Source organism: Zootoca vivipara, chromosome 13 (genome assembly GCF_963506605.1).
Source record: "Zootoca vivipara chromosome 13, rZooViv1.1, whole genome shotgun sequence".
Taxonomy (NCBI): Eukaryota; Metazoa; Chordata; class Lepidosauria; order Squamata; family Lacertidae; genus Zootoca; species Zootoca vivipara.
The window spans coordinates 38,610,109-38,630,639 of NC_083288.1; the positions used below are offsets into that span (position 1 = coordinate 38,610,109).

General features: G+C 44.5%; 2 protein-coding genes across 2 annotated transcripts; one reads left to right on the forward strand and one right to left on the reverse strand.

The window, feature by feature from the left end:
- Positions 1–3,272: 3,272 nt before the first annotated feature.
- CD2BP2 (CD2 cytoplasmic tail binding protein 2) lies at positions 3,273–14,245 on the reverse strand. Its single transcript, XM_035136300.2, has 7 exons — positions 14,109–14,245; positions 12,802–12,883; positions 11,894–12,026; positions 10,174–10,331; positions 8,470–8,968; positions 7,940–8,061; positions 3,273–6,444 (listed from the first exon to the last, which is right to left on the reverse strand). Exons 2-7 carry the CDS (start codon positions 12,874–12,876, stop codon positions 6,334–6,336), a joined length of 1,098 nt encoding a protein of 365 aa, XP_034992191.1. The 5' UTR covers positions 12,877–12,883; positions 14,109–14,245; the 3' UTR covers positions 3,273–6,333.
- Positions 14,246–16,559: 2,314 nt separating this feature from the next.
- Positions 16,560–20,530, forward strand: LOC118095233 (sesquipedalian-1). Its single transcript, XM_035136302.2, has 2 exons — positions 16,560–16,843; positions 19,732–20,530. Exon 2 carries the CDS (start codon positions 19,745–19,747, stop codon positions 20,363–20,365), a length of 621 nt encoding a protein of 206 aa, XP_034992193.1. The 5' UTR covers positions 16,560–16,843; positions 19,732–19,744; the 3' UTR covers positions 20,366–20,530.
- Position 20,531: the final 1 nt, after the last annotated feature.

Consider the following 20,531-nt stretch of genomic DNA (forward strand, 5'->3'; position numbering starts at 1 on the left):
ACATGGACAAGTGGCCACAGGTAGAAGCAACAGGTGTCCAGAAAAAGGAGACAAAAGGCCTGGGAAGCTTGCAAGTGGATGGAAGGGGCAGATAGTAAGGGAAGGTTCAAGGAAGGAGGGGGAAAGACACACAAACAGCCAGCAGCAGTTGAGATGAGGAAGCTGAAGTTCACATGCTGCTCTTTGGAAACAAGGGAACCTCTGACTGCTTGGATGAAGTCTGTGCTTTCCGAATGCTGGGGTGGAAGGTCTGTGGTTGGCACTTTCCAAGAGAGCTACATGGAGCTGGCGTAACCTAATGGCTGAACGATGGATTTTTTTCCCCTGACAGTAAGAGCTGTTCCACAGTGAAACAGACCCCCTCAGGAGGTTGTAGACTCTCCTTCCTTGGAGATTTTTAAGCAGAGGTTGAATGGCCATCTGTTACGGATGCTTCAGTTGAGATTCCTGCGTTGCAGGGGGGTTGGGCCTAGAGGACTCTCAGGGTCTCTTCCAACTCTACAAATTATTTGATTCCACAGGTTGTTCAAATCTTGCATGTGCAGGAAGCTCCCTGAGGCAATCCGTTCTCTCCCAGCAGCAATAAGGATGGAGGGAGAAAGAATAGTGCTGCCGACCAACTTTTCGAGCTCTCTGCGTACGTTTTACAACAAAACAGCCTATGTAAATGGGCTCTGGTTGCTCGAAAAGGCTACAAAAATGCCCGGTATTCCTGGAGATAGCCTGGCTGCAGCAGGATGCAAGCCCACCCCCGTCGCAGGCGCTGCTGCTTTTAGCGTATGAGTTTTCATATTTTATTTCCTCGTGCATACATTTGGCTCTTGACCCACATGTCTGGCCGGGAGGAAGTTGGCCACATTTGGACATTCCCCAACAAACGGCTTCTCCGTTGACAAAGAGATGGCTGGATGAGTCATTTGACCCTTCTTCTCCTTCCCATTCTTATGGCCTCTTCCCCACCTTCGCAATGCCCTGAATCCCCACGAGTTTCCCTAGCGTGCCAGCGGGGGGACACGTTATTTCTTCACAGAATGCATCAGAATGCACACAGTGGAAAAAGAAAGGGAAGGGTTTGTGGCGGCGAGGCGGCCTTTTGGCTCCCTGAAGGAACTCTAGCCGCCAGAGGCCAGGAAGTCGTGTCAGCTCCCTTGCACAAGATGCCCTCAGTGACCCCACTGGGGAAGTGGCAGGCAGCCCAGCTGCCCTTAAAAATTGGTTTGATGCCAATGCCAAGGTGGAGGTGGTCCTACCATTTGGTAGGCTGAGGAAACAGCTTCAGACATAAGATGCTTGGTGTGGGTGGGTGGGTGTTTGCAGCAAGCAGCTACAGGATGGTGGGAAGTGGAGGTGTGTTTACGACGTCATCCGCTGCCCTCTTCCGCCATCAGTGTTGGACCAAAATGAAAGCTGCCCGTCTAGTAGAGCTTTTGGGGACAATGGTCCCAGCTCTTTCTCTCTCCCATAGCCCCCCGTTCCGCCAGCCGCCTTTGACAAGGGGGATGACCTGCCCATCTGTCAAAGGTGGGCAGGGGGAGGGGAGTTCAGTCCTGCTTTCCGCAGGGTTCAGGTGCACGATGTGCCCCATGCGCAAGGAGCCTTCTCAGGGACTTCCACCAAGCAGGATTGAGTTTTCCACCCTTCAGCCGATGCACAGAGAGTTCAGTCCTGTTTGCTGCAGGGATAGGAGGTGCCACGCCTCTTCCTGCCCCGCACCTGGTGTTCATAGCTGCCAAGTTTTCCCTTTTCTCGCGAGGAAGCCTATTCAGCATAAGGGAATTTCCCTTTAAAAAAGGGAGAACTTGGCAGCTATGCTGGTGTTACATATGACATCTGGTGTGATTTTGGGGAAATTTGACCTGGTGTCCGTGGGCTGAGGTTCCCCACCCTTGCATTAGGGAGAAAGAGCTGGAACTCGTGCTTTCCCCTGCAGGTCTAGTTTTGTGTGTGTCCAGATGGAGGGCTGCTTTTTTTTGTCTTTTTATTTTTTTTAAATACAGCATTATACTTGCGGTCTCAAGTGGTACAGTCCACTCGACCACCTCAGGAATCCACCATCTCATTTGTTTACGTAAGCATTTCTATCCCACATTTCAATTCTGAAGAAACATCAAAGGCGGCTTACAATCAAACCTCAATTAATAGGGGGGGCAGGTTATAAAAAAGGTATACAGTAAAAGCAGCCAGATAAAGCAGCGATGAAAAAGAATACACAAATTTAAAAACAATAGGCATCACTAAAAACTCGACATTTCTGTTTACTAAAAGCCTGGGTGAATAAAATAACCTTGACAATTGCTTAAAACAGGCATCTCCAAACTGCGGCCCTCCAGATGTTTTGGCCTACAACTCCCATGATCCCTAGCTAACAGGACCAGTGGTCAGGGAAAATGGGAACTGTAGTCCAAAACATCTGGAGGGCCGAAGTTTGGGGATGCCTGACCTAAAACCTAGGAGATGGCCCTGGATGAATGTTGCAGGGGGTGGATTAGATTAAATACACCTGGGAAGGCTGTTTCAAGGCTGTGGCTACAGAACAGAAAAGTCCCTGTATTTGCCACTGTTGATTTCTGAGGTTTGAAGGCACCTGAGTCAGGATACATTTGCCTTAGCGAACAGGCAGGGCCAAGTGAAAGCAGGCATCCTTATTCCACGCTCCAATTTGTATAGGGCTGTTTATGTTAAGCCCAACAATTTCAGCAGAATTTGGAAAGCCAGTGAACATTGAAGAGCAGCAACATGTTTTGCAAGACCACGCAGCTCTTGTTCTCAAACCCACCGCCCTGTTTTGGAATAAACTGAAGGTACTGGGTAGTCTTCAAGGGTAGCCCCACATGTTACATACTGCAGTAGTCTATGAAGTGGCCGTCTGCTGAACATCTTGAGCCAGCCTCTGTAATCCTGGTAACAGCCCTGCACAGTGGGGCAGTATTAACTAGCCTCATATGGGTTGTGAGAGGTAGGAAGGTCTCACATTTTTTGTTAGCCCCAATCTCTCAAGGTAGCTTTCAACAACTCGATGCACCGCCCCGAACAATATGGAGAGATCAGGGCTGTTGTAACAACTACAATGGATTGGTGCGACAGGCTTTAAATACAGGCAAAATAAATGCAAAGTGGGGTTATAATTTAGTATGCACTTAATACCACTAGAAATATATTTTTTTTAAAAAATACTTATTTCAGTGCTTGACTAAGCAATCCTTCCCACGCACCATAAGTTTTTGTTCCTTTTTATTTAAGTCAATGTCTAAAACACTGCAGCCCCCTCCCTGCCCCCCTTGTTAGCCCTGATTCAGTTTACCTGCAGCCCAACCAGCTGCCCCACTCCTGATGGCTCCAACTTTAACAAAAAAAAACCCCATCCCCGTTTCCTGTGCCTTTTAAAACAGTTGTAAGCAGGTGGCACTACTTTTCTCAAAGTTGAGAACAGGTTCACCTGCTGGTTGCTGCAGATCAACTTGCTGTTAAAGACACAGGAACAAGCCAAAGCCAGTTCCTTTGGGATCAGTACACCTGCCCCACAAGCCAAAGTAGAGCTCCAGTACGTACACCAGCCAATGCAGAGAAGGAAAGCAGCTTTGAGGATCCATTTCGTTTCGACGGCAGGCTCCATGCTGTTGCTTCACCGAGTCCTCTGCGGCCGACGTGCATGGGGACTGCGCTGCTGCAAAGTCTGGCATCTCATTTCCTATTATTGCCACACCAGTATCCGTTCCCCCCTGAGTTTCAGCATGAATCTCTGATTTGCGCCACCTACAAACCACACCCAACATTAAATGCTAGAGAGTGTTAAATTAACAGAGCAGGGCTGCCTCTTTTCCCAGAGGCTTGCTTCCATTCCACAGTTGCATTGGACAGACAAAACCCAACAGGCAAAGTTTTTCTCGCCACTGAATGTCCAATGTTCAGCGAAAGTATATCCCTGCATATCAGGTGCTGGGGGCAAACACAGGGTGGTCATCACTTTGAAGATGTGCTTCCTAGAGGGCGACCCATCAATAGACACAGAAAACTGTGCTTAGGGGATGTTTTCCAGTAAGACATCTTAAAGGAAGGGGGGGCGGGCTAACCTGTGGTGCTGGACTCCCAAATCCCATCAGCATGGCAAAATCACCAGGAATGATGGGGTAGTAATCTAATATCCAGAGCGCTAGATTCCCCATATCTGGCCTCATGCCTGCTGTCTTGAGGAAATGTGGACTTCAGACTACGAAACCTCTATTTTGGTGGCTTGTTTCTCACCGTCAGAACATTAACCCGTTATCCATACGTCTGAGCCTGCTAGTGGGATGTTTTCATCTTTTAAAGATAAGAGCCCACAATAAATATACTGTATTGTGGGAATTCTAGCTTCCGAGGAAGTAATGCCACTGTTTACTTGAGTGTGGGACAATTGTGCTGGGTGGCCGACTTACAAGATCTTAAATGAGCTCTGATCTACTGGATAACTGACTGGACCAGCATCACAGAAACTAAAGCCACCCCCTTTCCGAGCATCCTCTTGAAAATGAGGTTTCTTCCTTATGAACAGGAACAGCACAAAGCATGTTGTCGCCTCAGGCGGAGCAGAAATCTCTCCACCCCATCCCCAAGTCAAGTTGCATAGTATCCAAAGCTGGTCAAATTATTTTCTGCGCTTGTGGCAGGAAATCCCGTGATCACCTCTCCCCGACTAAAAAATTACTGTAATAATTAATAAACTTGCTGCCCTTTCAGAACACCAAAATATCTGTATGTAGCCAACATCTAAAAGTTGTTTTTATTTTGCTGTTGGCTTTAATTTCTGCAGTAGTCCATTTTAAAAAATCTGTGCATGTACCAAAAATACGTGTCTTGTTTTAAGGGCTCTGGACTAGTGTGTATTACAAAGGGAAGCCGCCATCTGATTTGCCTAAACACTCTACCCTGTAAGACCTAAGAGGAATGGGTGTAGATCAGGCATCCGCAAACTTCGGCCCTCCAGATGTTTTGGACTACAATTCCCATCATCCCTGACCACTGGTCCTGTTAGCTAGGGATCATGGGAGTTGTAGGCCAAAACATCTGGAGGGCTTCAGTTTGGGGATGCCTGGTGTAGATGAAAGGGGGAGGGGCACACTTTAAAGCATGGCCTTCTCATGAGGTTCTTAACAAGGAATTGGGTAGTATAAAGGAGCTGAAGAGCAATGAATAAAACGAGTCATGAGTAAGTTTGGGTAAAAAAAGGCCCCCTTTAAGCCGATCCCTACAGACGAAAATAGTAATAGACACAAAGTAAACCAGAATCTTTCCACCAAATATTGTGCAAGATGGTAGTACAGTGAACTATGTCACTGAATGGCGACTAGTTTTACCCTCTCTACCTCCCCCCCAAATCTTCTATTTGCTTGTGTATGATATTCTCTCCTCCCCATCACTTAAGATGCTACTGGAAGCATTGAGGAGCAGAAAAGAACTGACAGCTACAGGTGAAACTCGGAAAATTAGAATATCGTCAAAAAGTGCATTTATTTTAGTAATGCAACTTAAAAGGTGAAACCAATATATGAGATAGATGCATGACATGCAAAGCAAGATATGTCAAGCCTTTATTTGTTGTACAGTGGTACCTCTACTTACAAATAACTACTTACGAATTTTTCTACTTACAAATGGAGCTCCGTCCGCCATCTTGGATGCGGTTTAGATAGGATTTTTTCTACTTACGAATTTCTAAATAGGGTTGCTTCGACTTACGAATTTTTTCTCCCAATGCATTCCTATGGGATTCGACTTACAATTTTTTTCAACTTACAAATGTGTGTTCGGAACGCATTAAATTCATAAGTAGAGGTACTACTGTAATTATTTGTCGTTAGGCGGGTCAATTATAAATGGAATGTAATTAATGAAATGTAATACCGATGTTTATTTTTGTATTATTGTAACTACCGGTATTTGTTTTATTACTGTGGAATTTCCAAAAGAAAGCATTTGTAAAAATTTAAAGAAAAATAAAAAATAATAAGTTGCACTTTTCAACGATATTCTAATTTTCCGAGTTTCACCTGCAGAAGGCTGCATGCCAATCCCTATCCTATGCCCAACTCACAGGAATCGTCAGCTGGGAAACAATAACCAACCCAGCCAATTTAAGGTTGATTCTTTTTATTTCTCACAAAATGCGTAGCAACTTCAGAATGAGATGGCAAATCAAACCTCTCCCTCTTCCCCTCTGCAAACACACGCACACAAAAACACACACACGCCTCTTCTCCCCTGGCCCCCACCCCCTAAAGTCCGGCAAGTTCTTTCAGTTTGCCTCTGTGTTGAGTTGCATCTCTTGTGCTCTGTGGGGCAGGAGGCGGGTTCCGATCACGTGTAGAGGTCAAAATCAATGCGCTTGGAATTGTAGAACTGGCCCTCTGAATTCTCCACCTTCCGGCAGTAAACCCCATCGGGGAAATAGCCTTGGGATACCCAGTCCTGGAGGGATACAGAAGAGGAAAGTGTTGAAAGAGAAAGGGATGGGGGCAGGGGGTGAAGTGAACAAACAAGCACTGGGGGGGGGAATTATCAGCATAACTAGCCAATGTGGTATTCAAAAACAACTGACATTAGCATATCAAGGGGACCAACAAAATCTGTACACATGGAGAGCCAAAAAACCAACAACATGGGGGTCCTACAAACTAAAATGCGTTAGGTGGTTTTCACCCAAAAACAGGCATGGAAATGAAGGTTGTGAAAGGCTAGAAACTTGGTTTTAAAGATGAAATCGGAGATTCTGGGGAACCCGAATTCTGGACTCAATGCCCAGTTTTGTAGCCGAGATTGCACAATACACATTGCTGGCAATATTTTCAGAGAAAATGAATGGTGGTGTGCAAGAATATTCCAGATTTTGCACTTTTAGGCTGCTTACTCAGAGGTATTATCTTAAACACTTGCAAACACCGTAAATAAATATTTCACTCATAATATATCAGTGGCCCAATGTTCATTTATTCTCTTTCCAAAATAGATTTTATCTTGAACAATTGCAGACACACAGTAATAAAGAATCCACTTGTGATCTACTAGTGGTTCAGTGCTCAGACGTCGTTCCGGTAATCAGACGCGTTGTCGCCAAAGAGCTTAGTCATTGAGCTTTGTTGTAAATAATATACAAGAGAAGACAGTATGTAAACGACTTAAAGCAGGGGTATATCTGTCCCCATCTGCATATTTCCATCAGGAGGAGCACAGAAAGAGGTTTAACAAACTGAAGGACATCAAATGTAACCAAAATTATCTCTGTGGCAACTGATTACATTAGTGTTAAAAAAATCCTTGGTGCAGCTTGACAGCTGTCACTACAAATCGAAACAACTTCTCTAGCAACATGATTTCCTTGCTTAAGTGGAGTTCAAAATCCCAGTGCATATATGTACAGGAATTATTCTTCACTGTCTTTGCATATATTTTCATTAAATGTTTGCATTAATTTTACATATGGAACTGCTTTTAATTGTTTTTATACTTTTCTTGTTTTACAGTTACAGTTTCTTGTTTTTATGATTTGTATTTTATTGCTGCAACACACCAGGGACCATGTGGTAAAGAGCAGGTAAGAAATCTAACACATTGCTTCTCCAATATGCTCACAGCTGCTCACCCACCTTAGCAGGCCAGCCACAGCGATGTGCACTTGCAACCACGGACAAGACTAAACACCCAGGAACAATAAATGCATAGAGGTGGACTGAAGATCAAAGAATTAGGGGAAGAAATGAACATAAAAAAGAGGGAGGGGGGGGAAAGGAAGGCTACTGAAAGGATGGAAAAACAAAAAATTATCAGCAAAAGGCCACTGGTACAGGTGGAAAGAATGAAGATTGAATGATGAAGAGAGAACTCCATACCTAAGACAAGAGAGAGACATGAAGAAATATCTGAGAGAGAAATAACAGCGGTTTGACTGCCCCACTTTGTCTCTTACCTGCATCTGGGAGCTGCTAAAGGGGCCATAGAGTTCAGACGTGTTTGTATTCTCCCATTTGTATTCCCACATGACCTCGGAGAGAGCATCGTCGTCGCCCTGCTTTTGCTCCTCACTTCCCACTGCCGGAAGAATGTTAGAACTGGTGTCAGGTTGCCAATTCCAACAATAACCCAATGGCTAAGATCCGAAATACAACCAGGACAGTCATGTGCTACACCTGTACTACTTCAAACGTCAGGATTCTGGGGGACGGTTGGGTGATCCCACATTGGAACGCTTCCCCACAGAAACACCCTGCATGTAGAAATCTCAAGTACCGGAGAGAATCTTAAGAGCAGAAACCTTTTCCTGAGAGGGAATGCTTTTCTCTGCAGGCAGAAAATGAGCACAACACACTTTCCCCCACCTGCAGCGATATATCTCAGCAAGCAGCTGCGCTGGGGGATTTATATATTATTATTATTTTGCAAATCATGCGTTTTTGGTCTTCCCAAAACAGCAACGCAGTTCCCAACAAAAGGACTCACTCGCTGGTGTCTTCTCCCCCAGTTTCGCTTCATCAATATCCTCAGCAAACATATCGAATTCCGGCTCAGCTGCGGATGCGGGAGGTTGTTCCAGTGCCCGGAGCCTCAGTGCCAGCTTCTCCCGGGTCTCCTGGTAGATCTCATACACGCCTCGCGCCACCATTTGGTCAGCCAGCCCCGAGAGGCGCTCCAGCTGCTCTTTCCGTTCTGGCGACCCGGGCTTCTGGGGCTCTCCTTCCTCGGCTGGCTCTGCCTCCTCGGCCTTGAGGCGGCTCCAAGGCCTCCGCTGACGCCCGCTGTTCTTGGGCCCGCCCTTGTCTCCGAGCCTCTGGATGGCCCTGGCCACCGTCTCGCCAGGCAGCACCAAGGCCACCATCCCTTCCAGCAGCGCCTTCTTGTCCAAAGGTGCCCGTCCGACTTCAATATCCTCTTCCTCATCTTCATCGGCAGAATCTAGCGGCGGCTTCTTCTGACCAGGACGCTGCTCCTTTATCCTGACCTGGTTGGGAAGCGAAAGGGACAGGAAAGCCGTAAGAGGCAAGTGGTTTACCATTACAAAATGTGGATGAGCTCAGCTTGTTAGAGCAGGCATCCCCAAACTCGGCCTTCCAGCTAATTTGGGACTACAACTCCCATTATCCCTAGCTAACAGGACCAGTGGTCAGGGATGGTGGGAACTGTAGTCCCAAAACAGCTGGAGGGCCGAGTTTGGGTATGCCTGTGTTAGAGCATGGTGCTTCAGGTTCGATCCCCATAATGGGGCAGCTGCAAATTCCTGGATGGCAGGGGGTTGGACTAGATGGTCCTCAGGGTCCCTTCCAACTCTGCAATTCTAATGTATGGGGGCTTCAGATCCAGTCAAAGAACTCTAGCAGGTGCCGCAAGCCAGAAATATCCTTTCTGTTATTTGCACTCCCTGTTCCTATTAGATATTCCCAAGAATCCCATCAGCCTTGTTTGATGCAACACTAATTCACTGGTTGCCCAATTATTGTGGTATTAAAAAGTCATGGAGGTAAGAGAGCAACATTATTCCCGCTTACTTAGTTTTCAAATACTACACCTGACTATGCTTTCACCAACTACAGCCATCTTTCAAAAGATAATAAAATTCTGAAGTTTAACCTGTGCTGTAAGCATACGGGGGGGGGGGGACCGCAAATGGGGGGACAACGACCACATGCTATCCCACTTTGCCTATTTCTCATGTCTATCCTTGCACTGGTTTCTATTGTGCAAGGTAGTGCGTGCGCAGTGCAGAGCTTGTATGGGAGTACACAGCATCAAATCCCTACTCCGCTATGAAGCTCACTGTCTCCAAGGCTATCTTGTCTTAGAATTACTTCAAAAGCTGTAAGTCCTGAGGACCATGCAGGAAAGCAGCTTAAATTTATGACAATCAACCGGACTTATTTCTGACTACTTAGGGTACCTAGATTTGAGCCAGGAACCCAGTTCACTCCTGTCCTAACTGCAGAACTATAGCCCATTCCCTCCCCTGCTGCTCCCTCTTGCAGACATTTCAGAATTTCTTCCCAGAATCTCTGTTTTTATGACTGAACAATGCAAGCACAAAAACGGATGCTTTGCTTCCTGCTACAGTGCAACTGGGAAATCAATCAAGCTTCTCTCTCTACACACCAAGATTATCAGCTCCCTGTTTGCATGGGCTGTCTTCTGCTCAGCCCAGACAAGCAACCTTACCCAGTCTATATTGTCCAACCAGTTATCCCGAATCATTGCCTCTTTCTTCAAGAAGTAGTTGCCTTCTGAATCAAAATGGCCTTCTTCCATCTCCTCCTGCAAATTGAATGGAGTGATGCGGACACCATCTTCATAGTCGATAGTTGCAGATTCCTGCCCTACGAGGGTAAATAAGGTTGGGGGGGGGGTCAAATTATGATGGAACAGCCTCTCATAATACTAGAATAAAATGACTCTTAACTTTAATAAATCACTGGAGCAGGGCTGATAGAAACCATAAGAACATCCTAAACCCTTTTAAAATGTGGCTCCTTTTCTTGGGAGGGGAGTATTACTGGGTTGCTGTTTTTATTCTCATTATATACTGTATGTTGTGATCATTTCTGTGAACCGCCCAGAGACCTCTGGGTATAGGGTGGTATATAAACTCAATTAACACCAAGAAGTGTGCATGCACACGAAAGCTTATACCAAGAACAAACTTAGTTGGTCTCTAAGGTGCTACTGGACAATTTTAAATTTATATATACATATATATTTCAACACCAACACCAACAACTCGAGAAGAGCCTGCTGGATCAGGCCAGTGGCCCATCTAGTCCAGCATTTTCACAGTGGCCAATCAGTTCCCTGTAGAAAACCAGCTAGATTTGAGCACTAGAGCCCTCTCCCCTCCTGTGGTTTCCAGCAACTGGTTTTCTGAACCATTGCTGCCTCCAACCGTGGAAGGAGAGCACAGCAATCATGGCCCATGGGCACTGATAGCCCTATCCCCTATGAATCCTTCCACTCTGCAATCATAATTCTGCTAGCCCTAGTACATCCAATAGTGTTTCTATACATACATATATAGAGGCAGGATTGCTCATTTTAGCTCAGCACTCTGACATGGCTTCAGGGGGCTCAGAGGTGTGAGGCTGAAGCATTGTGAGTGTCTCAATCACCCATTGCTAAAACAAGCCCCAGTTTTTACCTTGGGCTCTGGAAGGGAAGGCTGGGGGTGAGCAGTGGTGGATGGCCAAGGTACTCCAGCTACTCCAATGGCCAGCCCCCCAATGAGCCCCTATTCCTCTATACAAGCTCCAAATATATGGAGCTGAATTGGGGAGTACAGTATTCATCTTCCACAGAGGAATTGGGGAGCACTGGTCTTCCATAGAGGTGTAGTTATGAGATCAGGGGCTACAATCCTATGCACACTTACCTGTGAGTAAGTGCCAATGAACACAGTGGGCTTACTCTGAACAAAACATGCATAAGGCCCCTTAAAGGGCTCCGACAACCCAAAATATTGCCTTAGCTGCCAAGACCTTCCAAATTTTGTGAATACCTAAACACAACCTACTATAAAAGGATGCTTTAAGGCTTAATGAAATAATGTATACAAAGGGCTTTGAACACATACAGCCCAATCCCACACATATCTACTCAGAATTAAATCCTATTAAATTCAGTGGGATTTACTCCCAGGTGACCCTTAGTTTTCATGCAGATTTTCTCCCTTAAGCACTGAAATAGATACTCAATAGCTCCATTTCCTTTAGTTTTGCCACATCCTTACCATTGCAATTCCAAGCAAAAGTAGCCTCTCTTATCTTTATAAGGACTAGTGGGTGGCTTGCTGTTTTGGGTTTGGGTTTCAGAAAGTAGAAAGATCACAGAATACAGAATCTCATTATCCAAATATGTACACGTACCATGGTTCCAGTTCCATACTTACCTTCTACATCATCTGATGCAAGGATGTCATATTTGCTGCCTCGCCCTTCCTCCTCGTCATCCTCCTCATCACTGTCCAGTGAGTGCTTGCCCTTAAAGCGGCTGCCTGGTCCTCCAACTGCAGGTTCCACCAGCTGTTAAGAGAGGGGGGTTGGTAAAGAATGTAGAAATTGTCATTCAGAAGCTGAAGAATCTGCCTGTATTCCCCAGCATCACTAGTTTAGAGGGCGTTTTTCTTTCTTTCTTTCAAATCAGCAGCTTATCCCTCTTTTAAGCTACCCTAAATCTTCAGGGTAAGCCATCGTGTATTCTCAAGTCAAGATCCCAGATTTTGTATGTTTTAAATGGACAGTTCCTTGTTCACTTTATCCCCTGAATATGAAGATAGGTACCTCTACTTACGAATTTAATGCGTTCTGAACGCACATTTGTAAGTAGAAAAAAAATGTAAGTCGAATCCCATAGGAATGCATTGGGAGAAAAAAAATTCGTAAGTCGAAGCAACCCTATCTGGAGAGCCAGTGTGGTGTAGTGGTTAAGAGCGGTAGACTCGCAATCTGGGGAACTGGGTTCGTGTCTCCACTCCTCCACATGCAGCTGCTGGGTGACCTTGGGCTAGTCACACTTCTCTGAAGTCTCTCAGCCCCACCCACCTCACAGGGTGTTTATTGTGGGGGAGGAGGGGAAAGGAGATTGTTAGCCGCTTTGAGACTCCTTCGGGTAGTGATAAAGCGGGATATCAAATCCAAACTCCTCTTCTTCTTCTAAAAATTCATAAGTAGAAAAAATCCTATCTAAACCGCATCCAAGATGGCGGACAGAGCTCTGTTCGTAAGTACAAACATTCGTAAGTAGAGTTATTCGTAAGTAGAGGTACCACTTTATTGGAGAATAGCCTCTTTCACTCACCTTCTTTTTTGGCAAGTTCATTTCCTCCTCATCCTCATCGCCTTGGTCCTCAAAGGTCACCTTGCGTTTTGACATTATGGCTCTACAAAAAGCAAACCAGATTCAAAAGATGAGCAGAGGGGATGGGATGCAAGACACCCAAGAGTTCTATCTGCAGGCAACACAGGAGAGGGGCTTGGCTGTTCTGACTGGTTTGGTTAACCAGAATTTGCATACTGCTAGTTCCACTGCTGATAAGGCCCTTATCTCTACCATGCAGGTCTCAGGGGAAAGGGCCTTATCTCCACCATGCAGGTCTCTGGGGAGGGTTTGTAAACAAAGCAACTGTTGACTCCATCTTTGCTGCATATACTGGTAAAGAGATGTGTTTTATACGCATCGTTTTACCCTTTGCAAAAGCAAATCCTATTACAATACATCTCAGCCTGTTACGTAAACTCAATGAACAAAAGAGCCCCTGCAAAAAGATAGCAAATAAAAACTCCTTGCATATTCTGTCACAATACTTCGATTTAGAAATAGCTGCACTAAGAAATCCCAAATTTCTTGGTAAGAATGGCATGTTTTAAGTTTTGTATACATAATTTACCCGGTTTCCAAGAGAAACATTTTCACATAGCTCAGGGTTTGCTTGGGGGACACAAACAGGGGTGTGTGCGTGCAGGCCAATAAGCCTCTAAAGAGCAAGGAGTGCAACAACTGAACTCTGACCACTAAAGTTAACAACAGTCTTGGGGGAAAGGTAAAATGCTCCAATTAGTTGGCAGAGCATGAGACTTAATCCCAGGGCTGTGGGTTCGAGCCCCACATTGGATGAAAGATTTCTGCATTGCAAGGGGTCGGACTAGATGATCCTCATGGTCCCTTTCCAACTCTTCTACACTTCCTCCTCTGGACTTTGCCTGCTGAAAATAATCCAAACGTAGTCAAGCTTCGCTGCTCATCATCATCTCCAGAGGTCTAAAACGCAAATGAACTCCAGACAAAATGTGGGTGGTTTATTATTGTTGTTGTTGTTTTAAAAAACAACCCCCGACACCAATTACGTCCCTAAATTAGCCACTCTAACTAATTGCGGGAGAGGCCTCCCAAACTCCAAAGAAGCCTGTCGCACGGCTCGAAGGCCGCCCCGCGCTTTGCAGGTGTGAGCAAGGGGGTGTCATTGACCCGGGAGCGCACCTGGGCAGGTATGCCGCCCGCGCCCCCAGCCAGACGTCCAGGCGGGGCGGGAGCCATTAGAATGTGCGCATTACGTCACTCGCGTTCCCCGCTCCTCCCCCCCCCGCGCGACGGGACGCGGCTCCCACCTGAGTCCTCACGCAGCCGCCGCTGCCCCCAACTCTCAAACCACCGCGGCGAGGCAATCAACATCCGGGTCCCGCCGCGCCATTCGACGAGGACGTGACGCTAAGCAGGCGGCGGCGCACGCGCTCCGGAAGTGACCGCAAAGTATTGGCAAGCGGTGGCTTCGTTCGCGCCGACTACCACGAAGAGTGTGGGCAAAGCCTGCGAGTGCAGGCCACGCGCGCGGGGTGGGGTGGGGTGGCGTATTTCCTAATTTTGGACCTCCTCCCAGGGCAGAAGTTCTGTAACATTCCATGCCAGTGCAGCCCTCAGGAATTGTGCAGTTTGTTCCTCAGCTCCAGTGTATCTTGGGTTGCGTGCCTGCACACGAAAGCTCATACCAAAATAAAAACTTAGTTGGTCTTTAAGGTGCTACTGAAGGAATTTTTTTATTGGACTTCCTCCTGTGTAGGACTTCGACCTTAGGAATGAGTAGTTCTTTAAAGCGGTGTGGTTTTAACGGCGCAAATACTGCTGGTGGAATTAAAAGGGAACCAAACATATTCCTGAAACAGGTCAAGCAACAACCCTCAGTATAACGGTTACCTCCATGGTTCAACGCACTGTATCCCTGAATAACATCTGCAGGAGATACAAGCATCTCCTTGGCCCTTTCAAGAAAAAATGAAATGAAATCATAGGGCAGATGACCTTTTGTTTAAGCCTGATGCAGAACGCCATATATATATATACACACACAACAAAACTCTATACCCACCGCTGTATACAGTTCACGGAACAAAATAAAAATATAAAACCATGAAATATATAATCAAAATAAAAACAACAACCCAATAACACACACACCCCCAAAAAACAACCCCACATCTTATTATTATTATTATTATTATTATTATTATTATTATTATCAATTGGCTTTATGTTCCACCAGACACAGCATGCAGAGATTCCCATGTTTAGTTAAGGCAGAGGCTGCCATTGCCTGCAAGGATCTGTGGATTTAGGGTACTAATCCAGCCTTTAAGATGTATTTAGCCCTATTAGTTTGTTGCAGTGAGAGAGTCTTGCGGCACCAACAAATTTACCATGCCACAAGCAGTAGCTTGTTTCATCATACTGTAGACAAAGCGGGCTTATGCCACAATGCAATTGTTGGGTTGGGCTAAAATTTACTTCAAACTGATGTCAGGGTTGTGTGTAATAAACATAAAAAAAATATTTATTCCAAATAACAACAGCAACAACTTCATATAAACAATAAACTGAGGGGAAGAACAACTATAAAATGATAAGGGAGACTGAGGCAACAAACCATTTAAAATACCTGGGCAAATAAAAATGCCTTGGCCTGGCACCGATAATTATTTTCTGCATTGAAAAATCAGGGTACCATGACAGTAAAAATCTTCTCTGTTCAATACCTAATGTACTTCCACTAGAAAAGGCACTTGAAAAAGGACCTCACTCAAAGATCTTAGAGCATGCACAGGCCAGGGTGGTATACACACTTACTCCCAGCTATTCCAGGCTGTTGGGATAGCTCAGTTGGCAGAGCACGAGACTCTTAATCTCAGGGTTGATATTGGGACAAAGGATTCCTGCACTGCAGAGGTTGGACTAGATGACCCTCGTGGTCCCCAAACACAGGCATTAGAAAATAAATATAACATGGCATTGCTGCCCTCCCTCCTAAAGCAAAACAGAGGGAACCATCATCAAGGAAAGCCACAACTTTTCCTGAGCTGCCTTTCCCCACTATTAATGGGGAATAATGAAAAGTGGAGGTGCATTCACCCCCAACAAGTCCAATGCGACTGTAAAGATCCTTTGCCAGGGAGCACCCAGCTGCTCAAGTCTTTGGGGTTCCACTCTTTGAGAATTATTGACCCAGAAATTACCCTTCCACTTGGCCTTTTATATACAGAGTTGATGCTGGGCCTCTCACAGATGAATGACAGGCTGAAATGCAACGGATCCATTTCCAACAGAGTCCAAGAGTAAGCAGAGAGAGAATACAAATTGCTCATCAAAAGCCTAATGAAGAAAAAAAAAACTTCATAATACACCTAAAGACTGCAAGAGATGAAAATTGCTGGTTTCCCCCAGCAGTGCCATTACTGACAATACCCAGTCCCTATAAACCACCATCTTTTATTAACTAATGATGGACCAGTAAGTATATGATACACCAGAGTGGGTGCACAAGGGGGAACAGGCAAGGTCAGAAAAGGGGGCACTTTATGGGGAACTGTAGCAACTAGAACTTAGATCCCAACTACTGAGATTCCTGCATTGCAGAGGGTTGGACTAGATGAAACTCTGGACCCCTTCCAACAGTTATTATTATTCTGTTATTCTACCCTCCATTCCTCACAGCTATTTGTTCCTGAAAGAATCCATTCTGAGGCAACTCTCTTTAGGACCAGAGAGAACTTTCCTTCGAGGTTAAGTTTCAGCACTTGGTTGTGGGTTCCTTACTTCCTCTTTCCAGTTGCTTGTTCTTTTTTATCTTGAGAGAGAAACTGCGGGTGGGGAAAGCAAGGTACTACGATCAAAGGGGAGGCAAGCTTCTCCCATAGCTACCTTCTCTTCCTGGACCAAGTGACTTGTGAATCGCCAGGTGAGCTCTAGTCCCGCCCCTTCACCTGGGAAATGTTTCCTCTTGAAGAGTGGGAGAAAGAGAAACTGCCATGAAGGAAAACCAAAAGGGGGAACTCAGACGCATCTGACACCAAAGGTAAGGGCATTCAGGGGAGTGTGTTTCCCTTTTTTACAATATCCTCATGTTTGCATAGGACACTTGCTATAGTTACATTTATTTCAAGACAAACTGGGGAAGTTATTCCTCCTTCCCTCTCACTCCAGTTCTTCTCCAGCTTTCCCCCTTTCCCAGTATTTTCTTTAATTATGCATAGATTGGTCCTCTCCTTTTTTTCTTCTGGCGCCCTTCATCCTATCGTTTCATTACTGTTGTGTCGTGACTCAATACACAACAATTACTTTTCTTCCTTCACCACCTTTTTGTCCTCACTCCTTCTAAAACCATTATTTCAATTTGTTTATCTGTTCTCCTGTCCTGTTATGCTTATATAACACAATTAGTTTGCTCATTCATTAAGTTATTTCCACTTTTGTTCCAACATCCTACTCTAGATCCTGTTCAATTTTCTTAAAAATAAAAATCCATCCCAAATTAGATTCTCTCCCAGCTGGATAAACACCACACATTTAAAGCAACCCAATAATCTTGGCAACTGTAGTTTGCCTGCAGGGAGCTATACTTCCCAGCACCTTTAACAAACTACATTTCCTAGGATTCCTTTTTTTTGGGGGGGGGGGTACACAGCCAGAGATCTTTCCTGTGTACACCGAGGGTGTAAAAGGTATTAAAGTAAAAAGGCACACAATAAAAATAAAAGCTTTTGCAGATGACGTTATAATTATGTTGGAGGACCCAAAAGAGTCAATATTAAAATTAAAACAGAATTTGGAAAATTATGGGAAGGCATCTGGATTTAAAGTTAACGCAAAAAAAAAAATCATGATCAAAAATCTAAAAGGAAAAGAGATAAAGGACCTGGAAAAATTGGCAGAATGGCAAATAGTAAATAAAACAAAATATTTAGGCATAGAGGTAACACCAAATAACATTAATCTATTTGAAAATAATTATATAAAATTATGGAAGGAAATAAAGGAGGATCTAGGCAGATGGGACAAATTATATTTGTCCCTCTCAGGAAAGATAGCGGCTATTAAAATGGTGATCCTCCCAAAAATCACTTTTCTTTTCCAGATGCTACCCATAATAGGAAAGAAGGAAATATTTGAAGATTGGAAAAGAATACTAAGTAAATTTATATGGGCAGGTAAAAAACCCAGGATACAGTTCAAATTATTAACAGAAGCAAAAGAAAGAGGAGGTTGGGGAGTCCCCGACTTAAGACTATATTACGCTGCAGCCGGATGGTGCTGGATAAAAGAATGGCTGACTCTAGAAAATCAAGAGTTGTTAGAACTAGAAGGATTTAGACACACAAAGGGGTGGCATGCCTACCTCTTGCTGGATAAAAGAGGAAACCAAAGAGAATTTAAGGATCATATAATTAAGAAATCCTTGTACCAGATTTGGCTGGAATTCAAACAGCTAATGGAGCCATATAGCCCTTGGTGGGCATCACCCATCGAAATGACAGCAATGAGCAGAAACCCAACAAATGACAAATGGCCCACATATCGAGAATTATTGGTAAAAGATAAGGACAATTACAATCTAAAATCGTATGAAGAAATTAAAATACATTGCTCGAGTTGGTTACATTATGGCCAGGTACAAAGCATATTCAAGATCCATAAAGAAATTGGGTTCCCCAAAGAAAAGTCCAAATTACAAGAGATTATACTAGATAATGATAAAAAAATACTTGGGAAAGTGTATAGATTTTTATTGGATTGGGAGCTAAAAGATGAACTTACGAAAAATGCCATGATAAAGTGGGCATCAGATATCGGCAGACCAATTATGACAAACCAATGGGATAATTTATGGAAATTTGACTCTAAATTCACAGCTTGTACAACAATTAAAGAGAATATTCTAAAGATGTTTTATAGATGGCACATGACCCCAGATAAGATCGCGAAATATTACAAAACGGGAGAGGGGAAATGCTGGAAATGTCAGGACAAAATTGGGAGTTTCTATCACTGTTGGACATGCCCAAAAGTGGCGGAATTTTGGAACCAGATATATGAAAAACTAAAAAAAACTTCTAAAATGTACATTTAAAAAAAACCCCGAAACCTTCCTCCTAAGTATGACCCCACCAGACATACCTAAAGATAGAGTAAATATCCTGCTGTACACATGTGCAGCGGCAAGGGTATTAATTGCGTCAAAATGGAAAGGAGCTAGCTTACCAACGATTCAGGAATGGCAAGAAAAGTTAATTAAATATTTAAAAATGGCAAAATTAACGGCAATAATTAGACACGTTCCGAGGCAAAAAAAAATAGGCGAATGGAAGTATGTTCAAGATTACTTGGAGAGAGAAGACATAGAGGTTAATTTAGCGAAATACTTAGATTAGAACTTAAAAGGAGAAAATAAAATAAATCTAAAGTGAAAGTTTGATTTGGAACAGATCAGGAGGAACAGCAAGAAGGAGAGAAGAAACAAAGGAACACGTATTGTAAATAACAGGAAGTGATTTTTTTTTTCCTTTTCCTTTTTCTATTTTACTCGGTTGTAGCTTTGTATATGCTTTTTCTTGTTTTTTACAAATTTACTTTGTATATAACTTGATTATTTTCCACTACTTTTTGCCCTTTTTTTCTTTGTTACGTATGTTTTTTAAAAATTGAATAAAGATTTGAAATTCAAAAGCGTGATCCCTCTTTTCACGTGCTTTGCTTCATTTTTCTTATTCCCTTTCACCCCATCCCAAATTTATTCCACACTCTCCCTCATTTCTCTCTTCTTTTTTCACACACACCCGCCCGGTTCTACCGGTATATCTGCAATTCCTTTTCTGGGCCCATTATCACCTGTACTTTCTTGACATGCCCACCTGTTTCATTCACTGCCACCAGTCGTCCATCATAATTTCACCCCTCATCTTTCAGGCTTCTGTCCGCCATGAAACTCCACCTCTCGAGTGCTCTCGCATCTTCCCACCTGAGGCATCTCCCAGACCGGCAGGGATTGCTGTATAAGAAGAGCATCCGCACAGCCTCCTACCGGCCATGCTGGTGCGAGCTTTGGGGCAATATCCTCTTCTGCCGAGACCAATCAACAGATCGGGGTCATCTCCGGCTCATCATCCTGGAAGGTTGCACCGTTGAGCTGCAGGAGTCTGCATCTGAACCGCACACCTTTGAGATTTCCTACCCCGATGGCGTACCTGGCGCCCGATCCTACAAAATGGCGGCCGAGAGCCAAGAAACCATGGAGGGTTGGGTGCGAGCTCTCAGCACGGCAGGTTTCAGTTACCTCCGAGCTTTGGTGACGGAGCTGGAGGGACAGTTTCAGATGTTGAAGCACCAGCAGCCTCCCAAATGTGAAGGACAATTGAGACACCTGGCAAGAGACTTGAAACACCCCACTACAAAACCGGCGGTGGAAGCTGGTGTCTTCAGCATGGGTTTTGGCCAGCTCCATCAGCAATTTGGAGAAGATATTGTGAGGCTGAGGCTGAAGTGGCAGGAGAAGCAAGGCAAGCAGCAATCAGAGAATGAGTCCTTGATTGATTTTGAGTAGGGCAATTCAGGCCATGCCAAATGTTTGGACCGTGCCTCGTGAGCTTTGGGAAGTCTAGAATCTATGAAGTTTAAGGCAAGAATCTGATTAATGCCTTTGAAACATATGCCAGCACATTGACATTGATTTTTACATGCTAAAGGAGAGTTTAATAAATGTGTATTTT

Coding starts and splice junctions, on each gene's coding strand:
- CD2BP2 (XM_035136300.2), bottom strand. CDS start 12,876: ATGTCAAAACGCAAGGTGACCTTTGAGGACCAAGGCGATGAGGATGAG. Junction 10,332..11,893: donor TGCATCAGATGATGTAGAAG/GTAAGTATGGAA, acceptor TTACCCTCGTAG/GGCAGGAATCTGCAACTATC. Junction 6,445..7,939: donor TTAGCAGCTCCCAGATGCAG/GTAAGAGACAAA, acceptor GTATCCCTCCAG/GACTGGGTATCCCAAGGCTA.
- LOC118095233 (XM_035136302.2), top strand. CDS start 19,745: ATGAAACTCCACCTCTCGAGTGCTCTCGCATCTTCCCACCTGAGGCAT.